The sequence below is a fragment of the Mercenaria mercenaria genome, chromosome 3 (genome assembly GCF_021730395.1).
Source record: "Mercenaria mercenaria strain notata chromosome 3, MADL_Memer_1, whole genome shotgun sequence".
Classification (NCBI taxonomy): Eukaryota; Metazoa; Mollusca; class Bivalvia; order Venerida; family Veneridae; genus Mercenaria; species Mercenaria mercenaria.
In genome coordinates this window covers 54,192,932-54,212,065 of record NC_069363.1, presented here as the reverse complement: position 1 = coordinate 54,212,065, position 19,134 = coordinate 54,192,932, and the positions used below count along the sequence as shown (strand labels likewise).

At 34.2% G+C, this 19,134-nt stretch overlaps 1 protein-coding gene across 1 annotated transcript; it reads left to right on the top strand.

The window, feature by feature from the left end:
* Positions 1-39: 39 nt before the first annotated feature.
* Positions 40-18,783, top strand: LOC123524725 (protein SREK1IP1-like). The gene is made up of 5 exons (XM_045303151.2): positions 40-78; positions 13,532-13,597; positions 15,552-15,686; positions 16,384-16,444; positions 18,340-18,783. Exons 1-5 carry the CDS (start codon positions 72-74, stop codon positions 18,671-18,673), a joined length of 603 nt encoding a protein of 200 aa, XP_045159086.2. The 5' UTR covers positions 40-71; the 3' UTR covers positions 18,674-18,783.
* Positions 18,784-19,134: the final 351 nt, after the last annotated feature.

The following is a 19,134-nucleotide window of genomic DNA, read 5'->3' as shown; positions in this document are numbered from 1 at the left end:
TTTTGTGGTATTTTGTTTATGAAGTTAAAACTTATTAAAGGGGCGTAACTCTTACTACTCGATTGAACAAGATGCAAGGTAAATTAAACTAAAGAAACTAAATTTTCTTCAGGTTAATATGGAAAGCCGACGCGCCATGCGTTTTGTTAAATGCGAAATGCGCAATGCCACATGCGGAAGGGTGTCATGCAGTATTTATAGATAGATATCATAGAATTGCACAATGTGTTATGCTTTTTGCTAAATGCAAATTTCCTTTTTGCTAAATGCTTAATGCTTCATGTGAAATGCGTCTTTCTTCTTGCTAAATGCTTTATGCGGCATGCAAATGCGACGTGCTACCACGCGTGATTTTGTTACTATTTATAGTGATGCTTGCTAATTATAGTATCATAGAGGTTTAAGTTTCGACCAGTCAGATATAGCAATTGTCGGTACTGCCGTACATGGGGATTTCCGTAAATTTCCATGCCAAACTGTCATGGAAGCCGCATGTAAGACGAGTGGTGCGTCCCTAAGTAAATTTCCTGCAGCTCACTTTTGTGTGGACAAAACTTGTATTCCATTTCGCAAGTGAAATTGCATCTCAGACAGGTTTTCTTTCTCATCACTTTTGCCCCACAATATAAAACAAACTGTATACGTCGGATTAGTTCGACTACAGTTTGACCGTCACAATATAAAACAAACTGTATACGTCGGATTAGTTTGACTAGGATAAAGGGAAACTGGATTAAAAAGTAATAAGAAAAAGCACAAAATTAGGAAACCTATGTTAGTATGTAGCAAGAAACAACAGATTTTACAAGATTGTGCAGTTTTTGTACTAGGGTAGTAGAGGAGGGGCTGGGGCAGGGGTGGGGTCCAAGTCACACGCAGAATGCATGTGAGTGTTGTGTAAATCTAGTCCCAACTATAAATGTATGTGAGTCACGATCGCTACTCCTGTTTCTCGTATTCTCAGGGTTTCTCATATTCTCGTTTTTTGCCTTAAAGTTGTCAAATAATTTAATGTTTGTTATTTTCTAGACAGGAATGGTTCAAAACTAACACACTGAAAATTTCAAGTGATTTGAACGCATATTGACGAAACTATCGGCATTTTACTCAGTTTTCAAAAAAATCGTTATTTTTTTCTGGTGGTTTTAGCAAATTTGCCATAAATTATTGATTATGCAGTTAATTGTCATATTTCTTGATGTATTTACTACAGAATATATCTTTTTATTACGCAATGGTAATTTTAATGTTTTAAATTCTACAACTTCTTTGTGATGAAAAGTCAAATCTAAATCCACGGGAATACGAGGAACTCTTGGTCCATTTTTGCGGGTGAGGGTGGTATGAAATACAGTAACAAAATAATTATAAATAGGATAATTTCTGTAACATTTTATTACTCCATCTGAGAGACAAGTGAATTTTCTACAAAACAAAACCCAAATGCTGTTTATGAAATGGTTATTCTGTTACTGGGAATAAAAACAACCCCTTAGGCCCCCGAGAATATGAGATAACAGGATATAGTATGGGGGTTTGCGGGTGTCCGACCACAGTTGGTGGTTCAAAATGCCTCATGAGGGTCCCGTGCCCAGTTTGGGGTTGCCCCACGGGGTTTAATCTCACCCCAAGTGTTTTACGTGTGTGATTGAAATTCGACATACCGCTCACACGTAGTCCCTAGCTAAAAAGCTATATGGGTAGAATACGATGTATTATTAATCGTATAAGACAAGCTGGTTCTCACTGAATAAGTTTTAAATATATTTGCGGTTTAAAGTCAGTAAAAAGTGTATCATATACCCCCAGCCTGGGTTAGTTTTACACTTAAAATCAAGTAGGATTTACTGATTTTACCAGGAAAACAATATCCTGACGCAAAAGCGCTTTCGACCCGAAGGTCTTCTTCAGTTGCTATAAAATCTGAATCCTAAGTTGTATGAGATATTTTCAGTATATATCAAATATCGGTACTTTTATGTGGGTTCCGATTTATTATAGCCTTTTCTACAATTAGTTATATATGTGTAAGTGCATATAATTGTTTACGCTGGTGTGGCGTAAGGTTTATATAATTTTGAAGGGTAGGTTCCTTCGCTCTAGATTAAATTTCTAGAGCAAGCCTAAAATGGCTTGTATGCACATGCACTTTAAATAAATGCACTTAAGATAAATGCACTTAAGATAAATCAGGGTAGGTTCCTGAATACCCAGAAAAAAGAAAATTTCTGGGATAATTTGTAATCACTATAAGCGAGGTAGGTTCTCGTATAAATATAGTGAGTTGGAGAATAAACAAATTACCAACAAAAACGTTTTAAGAAACGTTAGAGATTTATTCCGTAGGTATGTATTTCTAGAACAAAAGAATGCCAAGTATGTTTGGCAAATGCACAGTTCTACTGAATCAATAAGACTGTGAGGCTATTTTAAGTATTTCTTGCGGACACCACATAAATCGATATTAGTGATGTATTATTAGTCATGGTGAGATTTTTTCTTTCAAGATCATATGGTATAAATGCAGACTGATTGATGTATTAGATGAACACCCGTGACGGTGATTCTCAAAGGCCGCCGCCATTGATAGACTAATTGATCAGTCGTTGTTTCGTAAGTGTATACTGGTGAAAGGATTTCAAGAATTCTTTCTAAGGCGCGGTTGATTAAATAAATAACATTCGCCTAATCAAATTATCCCACGTGAAACGTCTATATTGCGTTAATTTTCAAAAAACTTTGTATGTTACGGCTTTCGGATTAACATATTAAATATTGTTGAACAGTCTATTAGGTAATAAGACAATCCTGAGTAAGCTTTGTAATGCACTAACATATGACAAGACCCGTAAATTTAATTGTTTTCTTTTGAAGATTTTTTTTTTTTTTTTTTTTTTTTTTTTTTTTTTTTTTTTTTTTTTTCCTAAATTAAAAAGTTTTAAAGTAGTACGTAGTTTGGAAGGTTATCAGCATCAATTCTATACCGTTTTTGTAATATCACTAAAATATCATTTAGGAATAGGCATGTGCTCATTATGTATCATATTTAAATATAGTATCGAATAACTATATAGGTTAATAATTTTTGTCCGTAATAAGCAGACTTTATCAATTTAGTCACTTATACTTCACTTTGAATAAAATCGCATTTTGAAAGGTTTAAACACATTTTTCGTTTATTCCCTTTTCATCTTTTCGTTGATTATGATTTATTTAGTTTTTAATCAGATTTCATTTTTATTGTTTAAGTTGTTTGTATTTTATTAATTCTGTTCCACAGGAATGAGTCAATACTTTGTTAATTTGTTTATGTTTCATTTCTTGAGATTCGTGAGCATTTATTTGCTGATGTAATCAATCAATCCGCACATCAATCAATTAGTCAATCAGTCAGTCAATCAATCAGTCGACTAATCAATCATTAAGTCAATCAATCAATCAATCAAATAACCAACAGAACCACCAAACAGTCAGTCAATCAATCAGTTCAACAGCCAATCAATCAATCAATCAATCAATCAATCACTCAATCATCAGTCCATCAATCAACCAAACAGTCAATCACTTCATCACTCAATCAAGCAGTCAGTGAAGGATCATTCACTTATGCTCGAACAAGTACTTGATGATTGTTTAATTTAGATATCATCCTTATTCATTCATTCAATCAATCAAATACATGATTAATCAGTCGGTTAGGCTTTAATCAATCATCATTTTTTCATTTAGATATTAAGTGCGTAAGCAGAAATGCAGGTGTCACTGCAGTGTATAACCGTTTAGTTCATTCACATAATGTCATTTGTTGGTATTTGTTCGTTCTTACATCAGCAACTCAGTCAGTCAGTCAATCAACTAATCAATCAGCAAATCAGCCCATTTATCAATCAGTTTATTCGACGTTTACGTAATTTCTCTTCATTCCGTTTTTTTAAAAACACATTAACAGAATGCTCATTTATTCAGTAAATCAGTAGATTTAATGCATACGTATATATATTCAATCAGTCAGTCAGTACTCATTCAGTCAATCAATCAGCCCTCGTATTGGAGTCTAAAAAGTCAACCACCATGTCTGCATCATACAGAGTCGATCAGTAGATCAATAAATCAATCACTCACGAAGTCAGACAGTAAGACAATCATCAATCAGTCAGTTACACCATTGATTGATCAGTCAGTCAATCAATCAGTCAATCAATCGGTAAACAAGTCAGTCACTGATCTGTTTCCTAGAGATTATTTATATGCTATCTTTTGAAATAATACTTATCAGTTGTTCTAAGTCATCTGAATCTGACTGTGTATCAGATAATTTCGCTCTTACTAGAGAGTCTTTTAAATTTTTCTCTCTTTTGAAAGCGATCATTGGTTTATCTGGGAAGACATTTTTTAAGTATGGATCCTTCTCAATTATTTCCCAGTGTTTGATCAAGCTCGCCCGTAATCCGTATACGTGCGGGTTGTATTTTGTGACAAGTATTGGGGGTATGACTTTTTTGATCGATTTCGGTTTCTCTTTAAGATATTCTTGTCTGTCAGAATGGTTTATTTGTTCATATATTGAATTAAATTCGTGCTTGCTGTACCCTCTACTCATAAGTTTTTCTTTAAATAGTTGCGCTCTAATTTCGTAATCTTCTTTATTTGTAGAGGTTCTCACAAAACGTAAGAGTTCGCCCTTGATTAGGCCGGTAAATACATTTTCTGGGTGTGACGATTGACGGTGTATGTATTGGAACTTATCACTCGGTTTTGTATACGGTTTAAAGTCTAATATGTTCTCAGAGTTAAAGCGTTTTCCTTTAAACACAATGACGTCTAAAAAGATGCCTTCTGTGTAAGACACGTTATATTTGAATTTAAGCGTGTTGTGTAACTTATTTGCATTTTCAAAGAAGGAGTTTTTGTTTAGGGGGGTTGCGGGTGTCCGACCACAGCTGATGGTTCAGAATGCCTCATGAGGGCCCCGTGCCAAGTTTGAGGTAACCTCATGGGTTTAATCTCACCCAACTCTTTAACGTGTATTTTAATAATATATATCCCTGTATGTATGCATACCGCTGACACGTTATTATATATTGTAATTTAAATTTTTGCGGTATTTGCAATGTCAATTAATGACGTATTTTTTGTCAATTGCTGACGTATTTTTTAGTATGGGGGTTTGCGGGTGTCCGACCACAGTTGGTGGTTCAAAATGCCTCATGAGGGTCCCGTGCCCAGTTTGGGGTTGCCCCACGGGGTTTAATCTCACCCCAAGTGTTTTACGTGTGTGATTGAAATTCGACATACCGCTCACACGTAGTCCCTAGCTAAAAAGCTATATGGGTAGAATACGATGTATTATTAATCGTATAAGACAAGCTGGTTCTCACTGAATAAGTTTTAAATATATTTGCGGTTTAAAGTCAGTAAAAAGTGTATCATATACCCCAGCCTGGGTTAGTTTTACACTTAAAATCAAGTAGGATTTACTGATTTTACCAGGAAAACAATATCCTGACGCAAAAGCGCTTTCGACCCGAAGGTCTTCTTCAGTTGCTATAAAATCTGAATCCTAAGTTGTATGAGATATTTTCAGTATATATCAAATATCGGTACTTTTATGTGGGTTCCGATTTATTATAGCCTTTTCTACAATTAGTTATATATGTGTAAGTGCATATAATTGTTTACGCTGGTGTGGCGTAAGGTTTATATAATTTTGAAGGGTAGGTTCCTTCGCTCTAGATTAAATTTCTAGAGCAAGCCTAAAATGGCTTGTATGCACATGCACTTTAAATAAATGCACTTAAGATAAATGCACTTAAGATAAATCAGGGTAGGTTCCTGAATACCCAGAAAAAAGAAAATTTCTGGGATAATTTGTAATCACTATAAGCGAGGTAGGTTCTCGTATAAATATAGTGAGTTGGAGAATAAACAAATTACCAACAAAAACGTTTTAAGAAACGTTAGAGATTTATTCCGTAGGTATGTATTTCTAGAACAAAAGAATGCCAAGTATGTTTGGCAAATGCACAGTTCTACTGAATCAATAAGACTGTGAGGCTATTTTAAGTATTTCTTGCGGACACCACATAAATCGATATTAGTGATGTATTATTAGTCATGGTGAGATTTTTTCTTTCAAGATCATATGGTATAAATGCAGACTAATTGATGTATTAGATGAACACCCGTGACGGTGCTTCTCAAAGGCGGCCGCCATTGATAGACTAATTGATCAGTCGTTGTTTCGTAAGTGTATACTGGTGAAAGGATTTCAAGAATTCTTTCTAAGGCGCGGTTGATTAAATAAATAACATTCGCCTAATCAAATTATCCCACGTGAAACGTCTATATTGCGTTAATTTTCAAAAAACTTTGTATGTTACGGCTTTCGGATTAACATATTAAATATTGTTGAACAGTCTATTAGGTAATAAGACAATCCTGAGTAAGCTTTGTAATGCACTAACATATGACAAGACCCGTAAATTTAATTGTTTTCTTTTGAAGATTTATATGTGTTTGTCAAACAATTTAAATTCACTTGTTTATGTTTTATACCACCAACAAAATATATTTCGCCCCGTCTCTATATTATGTTTATTGGTTTAATTAATCTGGAGATGTTTTTACACCCAATTAGTTTGTTTTATTTTAGCATGTCTTTAAATAATCTATCTCCGTTTTCATGTTTAAATTATTTTGTCTTTTTTAGTTTTTATATTTCTTCATTCTTTTTACATAATCATTTTAGCTTTTGTTTAATAGTCAGACTTTATTTATTCCGACCTTTTTTCTTTGTCCATTCAGATCTTATTCATTCATTCATTCATTCATTCATTTATTTATTTATTTATTTGTTTATTTATTTGTTTATTTATTTATTTGTTTATTTGTTTATTTATTTATTTGCTTATTTATTTATTTACTTATTTGCTTATTTATTTATTTATTTATTTGTTTATTTATTTGTTTATTTATTTATTACTGGACTGTTTATCAAGGTCTGGACTATGTTTTCAGTATTTTATTGTGTGACAATATTCTGAGAGGCCCACTTTCGATCTGTGTGGGTAGCCCTGAAAAGGGCTGGGTAAGAAATCTCAGTTTCTGGCGGCTATTTTTGTGGCGTCTGTTGCGCCATCGTTTCCTTCAGAGTCCTGGCTATCAAAGCAACCATTGTCGTCATATTTTCGTCCTGCTTTTCTTGGATCATTTTCGCCATATCACGGACCAAGTCTTTTTCTTCCGGAGGGTTGTTTTCTCTTTCCTTGGCTTCCATTTCGAACGCCTGTAAATGTAGGTCAATAATTTCCCTACATTTAGTCTTCGTTTCTTCTAAAACCTCATCGATTTTACTGCAGAGAGCCTCCTTATTCGGCGCAAGATGGCAGTTAGTCGGTCGTGGTAAGAAAAATCGTTTCTCAAGTGACTTTTGGAAGTACGTCTTCCAGTCTCTGGCAAGGCGTTGATCATCGATCGCTTTTGCAACCACTTTTCCTCTGTCCGTGCCATCATGGTTTAAGAGTTCTGGCGGAGTAGCCTTAGGAAGATGCAGTCCAAGGTCTCTGGAGTAAGGTGTCGGTCTACCTCTACGGCTAGCGTTGCCTCTGGCTCTGAACGAACGTCTTTGCGAGTGCATTTTAATCAGTTGTTTGTAAGATGTTTGAACAAACAAGATAATTACTCCTTTTAAAAGTAAACTTGTCTTGTATGGTCCATCCCGATTGGTCAACGTGATTAACCAATCAGAGCATATCTTTGGTATCTGATCCCAGTTTTCTGCCCTAGCTTAAAAATCATTGGATAACACAGTAGGGAATATCCGTCAATATCCCTTTTATCATATTATCCAGATGTTAATGTGCCAAAATAGGCGGAGACACATTTTTAATTCATTAAATTCATGTTTCTTATTAACTTTAATTTCTTTTCCCTTTTTTTTCCTAAATTAAAAAGTTTTATTGAACTTTTTAAACATATTAAAGTAGTACGTAGTTTGGAAGGTTATCAGCATCAATTCTATACCGTTTTTGTAATATCACTAAAATATCATTTAGGAATAGGCATGTGCTCATTATGTATCATATTTAAATATAGTATCGAATAACTATATAGGTTAATAATTTTTGTCCGTAATAAGCAGACTTTATCAATTTAGTCACTTATACTTCACTTTGAATAAAATCGCATTTTGAAAGGTTTAAACACATTTTTCGTTTATTCCCTTTTCATCTTTTCGTTGATTATGATTTATTTAGTTTTTAATCAGATTTCATTTTTATTGTTTAAGTTGTTTGTATTTTATTAATTCTGTTCCACAGGAATGAGTCAATACTTTGTTAATTTGTTTATGTTTCATTTCTTGAGATTCGTGAGCATTTATTTGCTGATGTAATCAATCAATCCGCACATCAATCAATTAGTCAATCAGTCAGTCAATCAATCAGTCGACTAATCAATCATTAAGTCAATCAATCAATCAATCAATCAATCAAATAACCAACAGAACCACCAAACAGTCAGTCAATCAATCAGTTCAACAGCCAATCAATCAATCAATCAATCACTCAATCATCAGTCCATCAATCAACCAAACAGTCAATCACTTCATCACTCAATCAAGCAGTCAGTGAAGGATCATTCACTTATGCTCGAACAAGTACTTGATGATTGTTTAATTTAGATATCATCCTTATTCATTCATTCAATCAATCAAATACATGATTAATCAGTCGGTTAGGCTTTAATCAATCATCATTTTTTCATTTAGATATTAAGTGCGTAAGCAGAAATGCAGGTGTCACTGCAGTGTATAACCATTTAGTTCATTCACATAATGTCATTTGTTGGTATTTGTTCGTTCTTACATCAGCAACTCAGTCAGTCAGTCAATCAACTTTGATTGATTGATTGATTGATTGATTAGTTGATTGATTGATTGATTGATTGATTAGTTGATTGATTGATTTCATCAGTAAATAAATATTCAAAAGTTGCAATTAATAAAAAAGAAAACGAGTCAACAAAGTATTAAGATTCATTCCTGTGGCAACGAACCTAAATACAATACAAATAAATCAGAAAGATAAAATCTGGTTAATAACTAAATAAATCACTATTAACATAATTATGAAATGAATATTGAAGGAATAAATTGAACAATGTCAATAAATCTATCAAAATGCGATTTTATTCAAAGTATAATACAATGTCTAGACTGATAAAGTATTCCTCTTACAGTCAAAGATTATGAATCTAAATAGTTGAATAAGACTTTATTTAAAGTATAATACAAAGTCAAAACGGATAAAAGCGCTTCTTCTTACATTCAAATTTAATATATTTAAATATTTGAATTAGAAGCGCGAAGGAAAAATATTTGAGTACAAAAACAATAATCGATATGCGAAGTAAAAATCGAAAATGAGCATTAATTCATCAATTAATTACGGCCACCTTTGAATCTCTTTGACAAGGGTGCTGGTTAATTAAACCAATTAGTCTGCATTTATACCGTATGATCTTGAAAGGAATATCTCACCATGACTAAAATGTTACATCCCCAGGTATCAATTTATGTGGGTACCGTTAGATAAATATGCCAGAGTCTCAAGGAATACTCGCAGTTCTATATTTTAATGTAGACTGTGTACTAGCTAAATTATTTTGGCTAGCATTATTCTTTATAGCATGCATTGGAGATAGTAAATCTATTGTTTGTTAGATCTTACTAACAATGCAAAAAAAGCCTGCATTACTATTTCATTTTTACACGCTATACAAAATAACGAGAACCTACCTCGTACATAGCTGAGCTCACTTACACCAGGTTTCACCTGGATATTCAGGAACCTACCCTGACAGAGCATTAACACAATAACAGGCTTTAATAAAATCTAACGTGAATCCACGTAATATTGATTAATAATTTTAAATGAAAAATGAATACAAATATTAATACAAATCCATAAGATTCTACTAACGTAGGATTTAGATTTTATAGCAACTGAAGAAGACCTTCGGGTCGAAAGCGCTTTTGCGTCAGGATATTGTTTTCCTGGTAAAATCTTCCAATCCTATACCAGTGTATCAATTATAAAACGATACAACTGCTCATACTATGGAAAAAAATACGTCAGCAATTGACAAAAAATACGTCATTAATTGACATTGCAAATACCGCAAAAATTTAAATTACAATATATAATAACGTGTCAGCGGTATGCATACATACAGGGATATATATTATTAAAATACACGTTAAAGAGTTGGGTGAGATTAAACCCATGAGGTTACCTCAAACTTGGCACGGGGCCCTCATGAGGCATTCTGAACCATCAGCTGTGGTCGGACACCCGCAACCCCCCTAAACATTATAAATAGGATAATTTCTGTAACATTTTATTACTCCATCTGAGAGACAAGTGAATTTTCTACAAAACAAAACCCAAATGCTGTTTATGAAATGGTTATTCTGTTACTGGGAATAAAAACAACCCCTTAGGCCCCCGAGAATATGAGATAACAGGATATATAGTGATTATTTTTGCATAGGTCAATATCTCTCATCCACAAAGAGAGGGATTCTGCCTTATCACGAAAATATCTCCGAATCAGTTCTGACGTCAAATTATTTGGACTAGTGTAAATCAAGCCCACCTAACACTACATAAAAATGCATATACAGTAGTAGTGTTATTGCAATGTCTAAGATTATGGATCAATTTTAAGAGGTTTCTGCTTATTATTAACAAAATTAGATCTATTTTTAGCTCGACTATTCAAAGAATAGTCTAGCTATTCTACTCACCCTGGCGTCGGCGTCGGTTAAGTTTTTGCATGCAAGTACATACAGCCATCAATTAAAGGCATATAGCTTTGAAACTTATTTTTTCTTTTTCTAGGTCATTTACCAACCTCTTTGGGTCAAGTCCCATAACTCTGACATGTATTTTGAGCAAATTATGCCCCCTTTTGGACTTAGAAAATTTTGGTTAAAGTTTTACATGCAAGTTACTATCTCCAAAACTAATGCATATATTGATTTGAAACTTCACGTGTCTTCGGGGTTATAGAACTAGTTGATAGCAGCAAGTCCCATAACTCTTGACTTTCATTTTGGCCAAATTATGCCCCCTTTCTGACTTAGAAAATTCTGGTTAAAGTTTTGCGTGCAAGTACATACAGCTATTTGTAAAAGGCATATAGATTTGAAACTTATTTTTTCTTTTTCTAGAACAATTACCAACCTCACTGGGTCAACACCCATAACTCTGACATGTATTTTGATCAAATTATGCCCCCTTTTAGACTTAGAAAATTCTGGTTAAAGTTTTACATGCAAGTTATTATCTCCAAAACTAATGCAGATATTGATTTGAAACTTCACATGTGTCTTCGGGGTTATAAAACTAGTTGATAGCACCAAGTCCCATAACTCTGACCTTCATTTTGGCCAAATTATACCCCCTTTTGGACTTAGAAAATTCTGGTTAAAGTTTTGCGTGCAAGTACATACAGCTATTTCAAAAAGGCATATAGATTTGAAACTTATTTTTTCTTTTTCTAGATCAATTACCAACCTCACTGGGTCAAGTTCCATAACTCTGACATGTTTTTTAAGCAAATTATGCCCCCTTTTAGACTTAGAAAATTTTGGTTAAAGTTTTACATGCAAGTTATTATCTCCAAAACTAATGCAGATATTGATTTGAAACTTCACATGTCTTCGGCGTTATAAAACTAGTTGATAGCAGCAAGTCCCATAACTCTGACCTTCATTTTGGCCAAATTATGTCCCCTTTTGGACTTAGCAAATTCTGGTTAAAGTTTTGCGTGCAATTACATGCAGCTATTACTAAAAGGCATATAGATTTGAAACTTATTTTTTCTTTTTCTAGAACAATTACTAACCTCACTGGATCAAGTTCCATAACTCTGGCATGTATTTTGGGCAAATTATGCCCCCTTTTGGACTTTGAAAATTCTGGTTAAAGTTTTACATGCGAGTTTCTATCTCCAAAACTAATGCAGATATTGAATTGAAACTTCACATGTGCCTTAGGGGTTATAAAACTAGTTGATAGTAGCAAGTCCCATAACTGATATGCATTTTGGTCAAATTATTCCCCCTTTTGAACTTAAACCTCTTTTGATATTTAACCTTTTTAGGTAATATTTTCCTGCCTCTGGGACAATATTTCGAATAGTCGAGCTTGGCTGTCTTACGGACAGCTCTTGTTATAAATGATAATCTGAAAATATATCTGCATACAATATTATTTTGTTTATAAATCTTAGACTGCATTAAAGTTAAATCTCGAGGCGTGAAAAACCTATAAAATATTCTAAACAAAATGATGTAAGGAATAATATGAAAGTAGCTGCTACCTAAAAGGAAGAGCTCCCATGGAAATTCATTAGTGCTCAATGAAAAAAACTTAACGAAGTGATCAAGGTTTGTGTTATTCAGGAATGGCAATGTCTAGGATTACGGATCCATTTTAGAAAGGTTATGTTTTGTAAACAAAATTATTTGCATAAGTATTAATCAAAAGTATTCCTGAATGCAGTATTAGACTATTAGTGTGTTTACGAATCATAGACTGCATTAAACTTAAATCTTGACATGTGAAAATCAGGAAAGTATTCTAAACAAAAGGAAGTATGGTATACTACAACTGCAAGATTAGAAGAAAGAAAACATAATGGTCTCTCTTTATTATGTTTATCATGATTGTATGAACAATAATCAAGTTTACATAAATTATCATTAAAGAAACCAATGTCTGTTTATAATAGCTTCCTTGTTATGTGAAATATTTAAACATAAAGCACCTGTTTAGGCGTCAGTTGAAATTTTTAAGTAAACAACAGTTACTGTCTCTTTTCAGGTGGGTGTTTGGAAATAAAAACTTGATGTAAATATCTTATGTTCTTTTGATAGACTTCTATAATCCAAGTGAAAATTCCAATGCATATAAAAGTATGTAATTCTATTTACTGTCTATTTCAATTCTTTTTAATGCTTGATTATTGTTGCCATGGTTGACCTCTGATATGTGTGAATCACTTGAATGTTCAAATTTTGTAAAATTCAAAAGAAAAGAAAAAGTTATTGACCAGAATTTTACCCAGTACAATACTTCCCCGGACATGCATTGAGGAATCTTGTTTATATTCAGCATGAATGTTTAACTCAGTAAGAGGGACTCTATCTCAAATACTCAATACTGAACTCATAAACAAATTGATTCTCAGATACATAGAAAAACTTGTGGACAGGCTAGGTGTCAGGTTACCAGACAGCTAAAATATAGGCTTGGTGTATGGTGACTTGACAACTCGACTCTTCCGACTTACAATACGGCCTTTAAACTTAGTACTCCTTTCCAATCCATATACAGAAATATCATTGTAATTATTTCTTTTATTCAGCCAGAATTGGCTACCAGTAAAACCAACTTTATAAAGGACTAACAAAAACTGAATCTTGATAAGATCATGTTATGTGATATACATGTATTTCTTACAGGTCTTGGTATCTTTGGGAAAAAGTCCAGTGACGGGTTCAAGTCTGCATGTAAAAGATGTGGCTATGGTAGGTAACTTAAACTTTCCATATTGTTCAGCGCTTTTGAACGTTTATGTCATAGATGAAAAGAGCGCTATAAAAATCTGGTAAATAATAATAATATTGTCATTGAAAATAGAACCAACTTCAGATACATGTATGTTTATGTGGTTTCCTGTCTGCCTTTCAGTGCAATTTATATAAAAGGAAGTACCACCACACTTACTTTAAAGCTTCTAACTCTACAGTAAAGTTTTTTTAACAAGATCCTTGGGAATATAGTGTGCAAACAAGCTAAATAAAAGCTGACTTTGTTTGATTTAGACGCAGACTTTAAGTAATAGAAAGAGCATTGAAACTCGAGGGTAAACGATTTGTACGAGGGGCGTAGCCCCCGAGTATAAATAGTTTACCCGAGAGTTTTAATGTTCTTTCTGTTTTGTATCATAGCCATCCATATATGGTAGTTGTAGGCGTTCCACATTGCCATATACAGCAGTTCAGTGAGTACTTAAAATCCTTGCTTTACAAATGTGTAAAGCCCAGGTAGAATAAACCAATGCTAGAGCAGAAAATCAATAAAATACACTTCGCTGTCTACTGTAACAGTTCTAGACACGCTGGCATACTTACCTATCCAACAGTGCGGTAACTAGCGTGCGGGTATTAAATACCTGCACACTTTTAGTTACCGCACCCTGTACTCAGTGTATACAAATTACCTGCACCAAATTTGCTAAGAAAAAACAACGAGCTATGATACAAGTAATAGAAAGAGCATTGAAACTCGAGGGTAAACGATTTGTACGAGGGGGCGTAGCCCCCGAGTATAAATCGTTTACCCGAGAGTTTTAATGTTCTTTCTGTTTTGTATCATAGCCATCCATATATGGTAGTTGTAGGTGTTCGACATTGCCATATACAGCAGTTCAGTGAGTACTTAAAATCCTTGCTTTACAAATGTGTAAAGCCCAGGTAAAATAAACCAATGCTAGAGCAGAAAATCAATAAAATACACCTCGCTGTCTACTGTTCCAGACACGCTGGCATACTTTCTTATCCAACAGTGCGGTATCTAGCGTGCAGGTATTAAATACCTGCACACTTTTAGTTACCGCACCCTGTATTCAGTGTATACGAATTACCTGCACCAAATTAGTTAAGAAAACTCACCTAGCTATGATACAAACATAATTTGTGTCATAATTACATTCACAGATGAAAAATGTAGATGATAATTATATAAGAAATATTTCAAATTAACTTTTAAAAAAAGGAGAAATAGAGGTTAAAATTAGTATGACAAGCAAATGTATTGAATTGGTACCCCCTGACAGATATGTATTTGTCAGTTGAGTGTTGTTAGACTGTAGGGAAGCTATATATATGCCATGATCATATGGACTGATGTACCGCAAGGGTGAGGTACTTGTGATTTATCTTACAAGTGGGGAAATTGGTTTGAACCTTGCAAAGAGCAATGGCAAATTTGATAAAGAAACCATATGGAATAAGTAACAAATCATCTTGATAATTTCATTATGTAATGCAAAATCATAGTAAATTGGGCAATCCTGGTTCATACATGAAGTCCAAGGCTCAAATGTTTTGACCTACAGTAATTATCTTGATCTTGATATTTGGCTGGCCCAATTGTAATAAGGGTACTGCATTTCATCTTGAAGTAGAGACCATTCCACCCATTTTTTTTAAAGGTGTAAACACAAGACAGGCTTGGGAAGCTGATGGACAGATGTAAAAAAAAAAAGTATCCTGCCATCTTTGATAAAGGGGTGTACCACTACAGTGTGTTAATTATATTACTGTTTAAAGTTGTAGCAATGGTTTAAACCTTTTGAAACATCAGATATAGGACTGTACACTGATGATTTGAAGAAAAAAAACATGTTAAGTTTATACCAAATGCTTTTTCAGTTATATAGATAGTTGTACAGTGTTGTTGAAACCTGTAATTTTTCAGCTGGTCACCTGACATTCCAGTGCCGTAACTTTGTGAAAGCAGATCCAAATAAGGATGTTGTGCTAGATGTTAGCAGTACAAGCTCCGAGTCGAGTGAGGAGGAGTTTGTCTCCCCGCTTGTCAAACTCAGGGAAGGTAAAACATTCCCTCTCGTCGTTTATATATTCATTTTTTGTTTAGGGTTGCTAGGTGACAAACTAAAAAATATGAAGTCTTGCATTCAAATGCATTTCTAATTTCAGTGTTACTTAAGAAGATATAAAAGGGCTTTTCATGATCTGTCTTGCCATTTTTTTTGTGTTCCTTTTTAGTTTTACTAGGTATACAAAGTTTATGATGAGTTATACTGCTCACTGAAATGTGCATCAGGGTTCAGATTCCTGGTTAAAAGTTCTTTTGCAATGTTCCATAGGAGATCTTCGTTAAAAAGCTTGGCTGCCAGTGAGCAGAACTAGTTTTCAGTGTATGGTTATAAAAAAGATTTTAAAAATCTCTAAAACTGCTGGTCTGACTTCAAAATAATGAGACAGCAATGTTCCTTGGGTGACCTTCTGCCAAACTTGTTAAAAAACATGGCTGTACCAGGTTAGGGCTAATTTTTTGTACATGGCTAAACAGAAAACTTGTGAAGCTGGACAGAATTCAAAAAGTAGTTTCATACAAAGGTTCCTTTGACCATCTACCAAATTCCTTCTGACTTCCGCCCACATTGCACATTTTTCATGTCTTTGGTAGCATTAAAAATTGTGGCCGCCAAGTCTTGAAACATTTTGCTTTTCATGCAATTTATTCTCTATCTGTTACATCGTTGACAGTGACAATAATTTTTCAGATGAAGGTGTTCGAAGAGAGAAGGAAAAAAATAAAGACAGGAAGAAAAAGAAACATAAAAGGTACCATGCTCAGGGGTCTGTAAACAATCCATTTCATTGGTTAGGTCTCACCAAATTAAAAAAGTTGTTAACTGAATTTGCTTACAGGACTTTTTCAAAAACATTTTAGCTCGACTATTCCAAGATGCACTCGCCCTTGTGTCGGCAATGGTTTAGCTTGCCTATTCCAAGATGCACACGCCCGTGTCGGCAATGGTTAAATTCTTATGCCCTCCTTCGAAGGAGGGGTATATTGTTTTGCAGATGTTGGTCTGTCAGTATAGAGACCAGTCGGTTTCTGGATAACTCAAGAATGCTTGGGCCTAGGATCATGAAAGTTGATAGGGAGGTAGCAGATGACCCCATTATTGATTTTGAGACCATTAGGTCAAAGGTCAAGATCACAGTGACCCAGAACGGTTAAACTGTTTCTGGAAGATATTCAAGAACGCTTGGGCCTAGGATCACGAAACTTGATAGGGAGGTTGATGATGATCAGCAGATGACCTCTATTGATTTTGAGGTCAAAGGTCAAGGTCACATTGTTAAACCATTTCCGGAAAACGCTTGGGCCTAGGATCACGAAACCAATAGTGAGGTTGATCATGACTGTCAGATGACCCCTATTGATTTTTAGGTCAGTAGGTCAAAGGCCAAGGTCACATTGACCCAGAACAGTAGAACTTTTTTTTTTGCCAAATAACTAGAGAATGCTTTGGTCCAAGATCACATTTGATACAGAGGTCACTTATGACTGGTAAATGACCCATAATTATTGATTTGAGGTCAGTATGACAAACGTCCAGTGCACAGTGACCAAATAATTTCTTCATTACTTACAGTTACAATTGAAATTTACGCTGCTTGCTCACAATGACAATGTACATTAATATGACAAGATGCATAAATCTACCTGCAGTTTAAGTTATGCTCCTTCTTAACTTGGAAATTTGGGTGAAGTTTTTCAGAAAGTACAATACCGTGCTTTTAACCATTGCAGATGCTATGTTAAAATTTCACACTCGTCTTCCAGGTAAAAACATGAGGAATGGCATGAAGTCCCATAACTCTTACAAAATTTTAACAAAATTATCCTTTTTCTTGGACTTAGAAAATCTAGGTTGAAGTTTTGCATACACATTGCTCTCTCCAGAATCAATGCAGGTACTGTATTGAAACTTAATACAATAGCTTGCTTTTAGGAGTAGCTCCTACCTTGTATCATGTATATAAATTACATTGGTGCAGAAGTCATCCAGCTGGCTTGTAAAAGCTTGGTGGCTTTATCCAAATGCCTGTCCTCTAGAGGCAACTAGGGTCTATCTCCTCTTTTGAATGTGAAAAGTTTTCCTAGTAAGCTTTCTGGTATGACTTGAAACTAAAATAAAATATTGTTAGAGCATCCAAAGTTTAAAGAAATTAAACCAAATGTGCCTTAACCACAGTATATGTATCACTTCCAGTTTCTATGTTAAAACAGAGCATAACTTTGCCAGAGTTATGAAACCTGCAGCAAGATCAGTACATGGTGTCAAAGACTAGTTTTTCATGCTATTTCTGTAGTTACGAAGGGGCATTATTTGGAAAAATTTTAAGTTATGAGTTATTTAATGTGACCTATTAGAGCCTCTCATGATGCCAAAACCTTATATGGAGTTTGAAAGCTCTCCGCTCAGTAGTTTTTGAGAAACCTGCATACATACAAAATTTTAACAAAATGTAGAAAGTTAAAAACGACAACAGTTTTGAAAAATTTAAGCTAAAGTAATTTAACTGGTCTGTGATGTGGGAGACTTACGCATATGAGGTTTGAAAGGATTTAGCTGGATAGTGTTATTGTAAAGGCAAATGGTCACATGGACCAAATGTAGTGATAATACTGCTTGTACTCATAGATCATTTTGTATAAATTTTAGGGACAGATCAAGATCACCATTGAAAAAGAAGTCACACAGGAAGAAGAAAAAGAAACATAAACATAAAGACAGCTCAGATGACTCAGATATTACAGACAGCGAAAGTGAGGATATAGAATCAGATAATAAATCTCACAAGAAAAAAAGAAAGAAGAAAAAGAAGCATAAACATAAAGACAGTTCAAACGACTCAGATATTTCAGACAGTGAAAGTGACACTGAATCTAGTGATGATGAATACAAAAGAAAGAAGAGAAAAAAGAGAAAGCACAAAAGGAAAAAACGGAAACACAAAAAGCACATGTCTGGCGATGAATCGGATAGTGAAAGTTGATGTCTAAATGGAGCAGATGACATTTTGTCATAATATTCAAATATGAACGTTAGAGAAGGCTATCTACATGTAATATGAAATTGATGTGAAATAAAAGTGTTCAAAATAAATTTATGCTTTTTTTGCTCTGTTAAGGAAAACACCCAGACAAAATGTGGCATAGATTTCCTGATGGAGAAACTTTCAAGTATTATGGATAAAAAACCTTTTGAATATTTTAGTCAGCAACTGAATATATCAAGGATCAATAAGTAACAAGCATTGGTAGCCATTATTCTCTATCTCCCTTTTCAAAATACTGCATCTGCTTCTTTTAATGTGAAAATGTATATGATACACATTTACCATGATGTTTGGATACTAAAGAATCTCAGTGACAATCTGATAAAAGACATTGCATCTGAAATCAATCGTCCTCCATCTCTGATTCATGTGGGCAAGTTGGCAGTTAGGCCTACTCG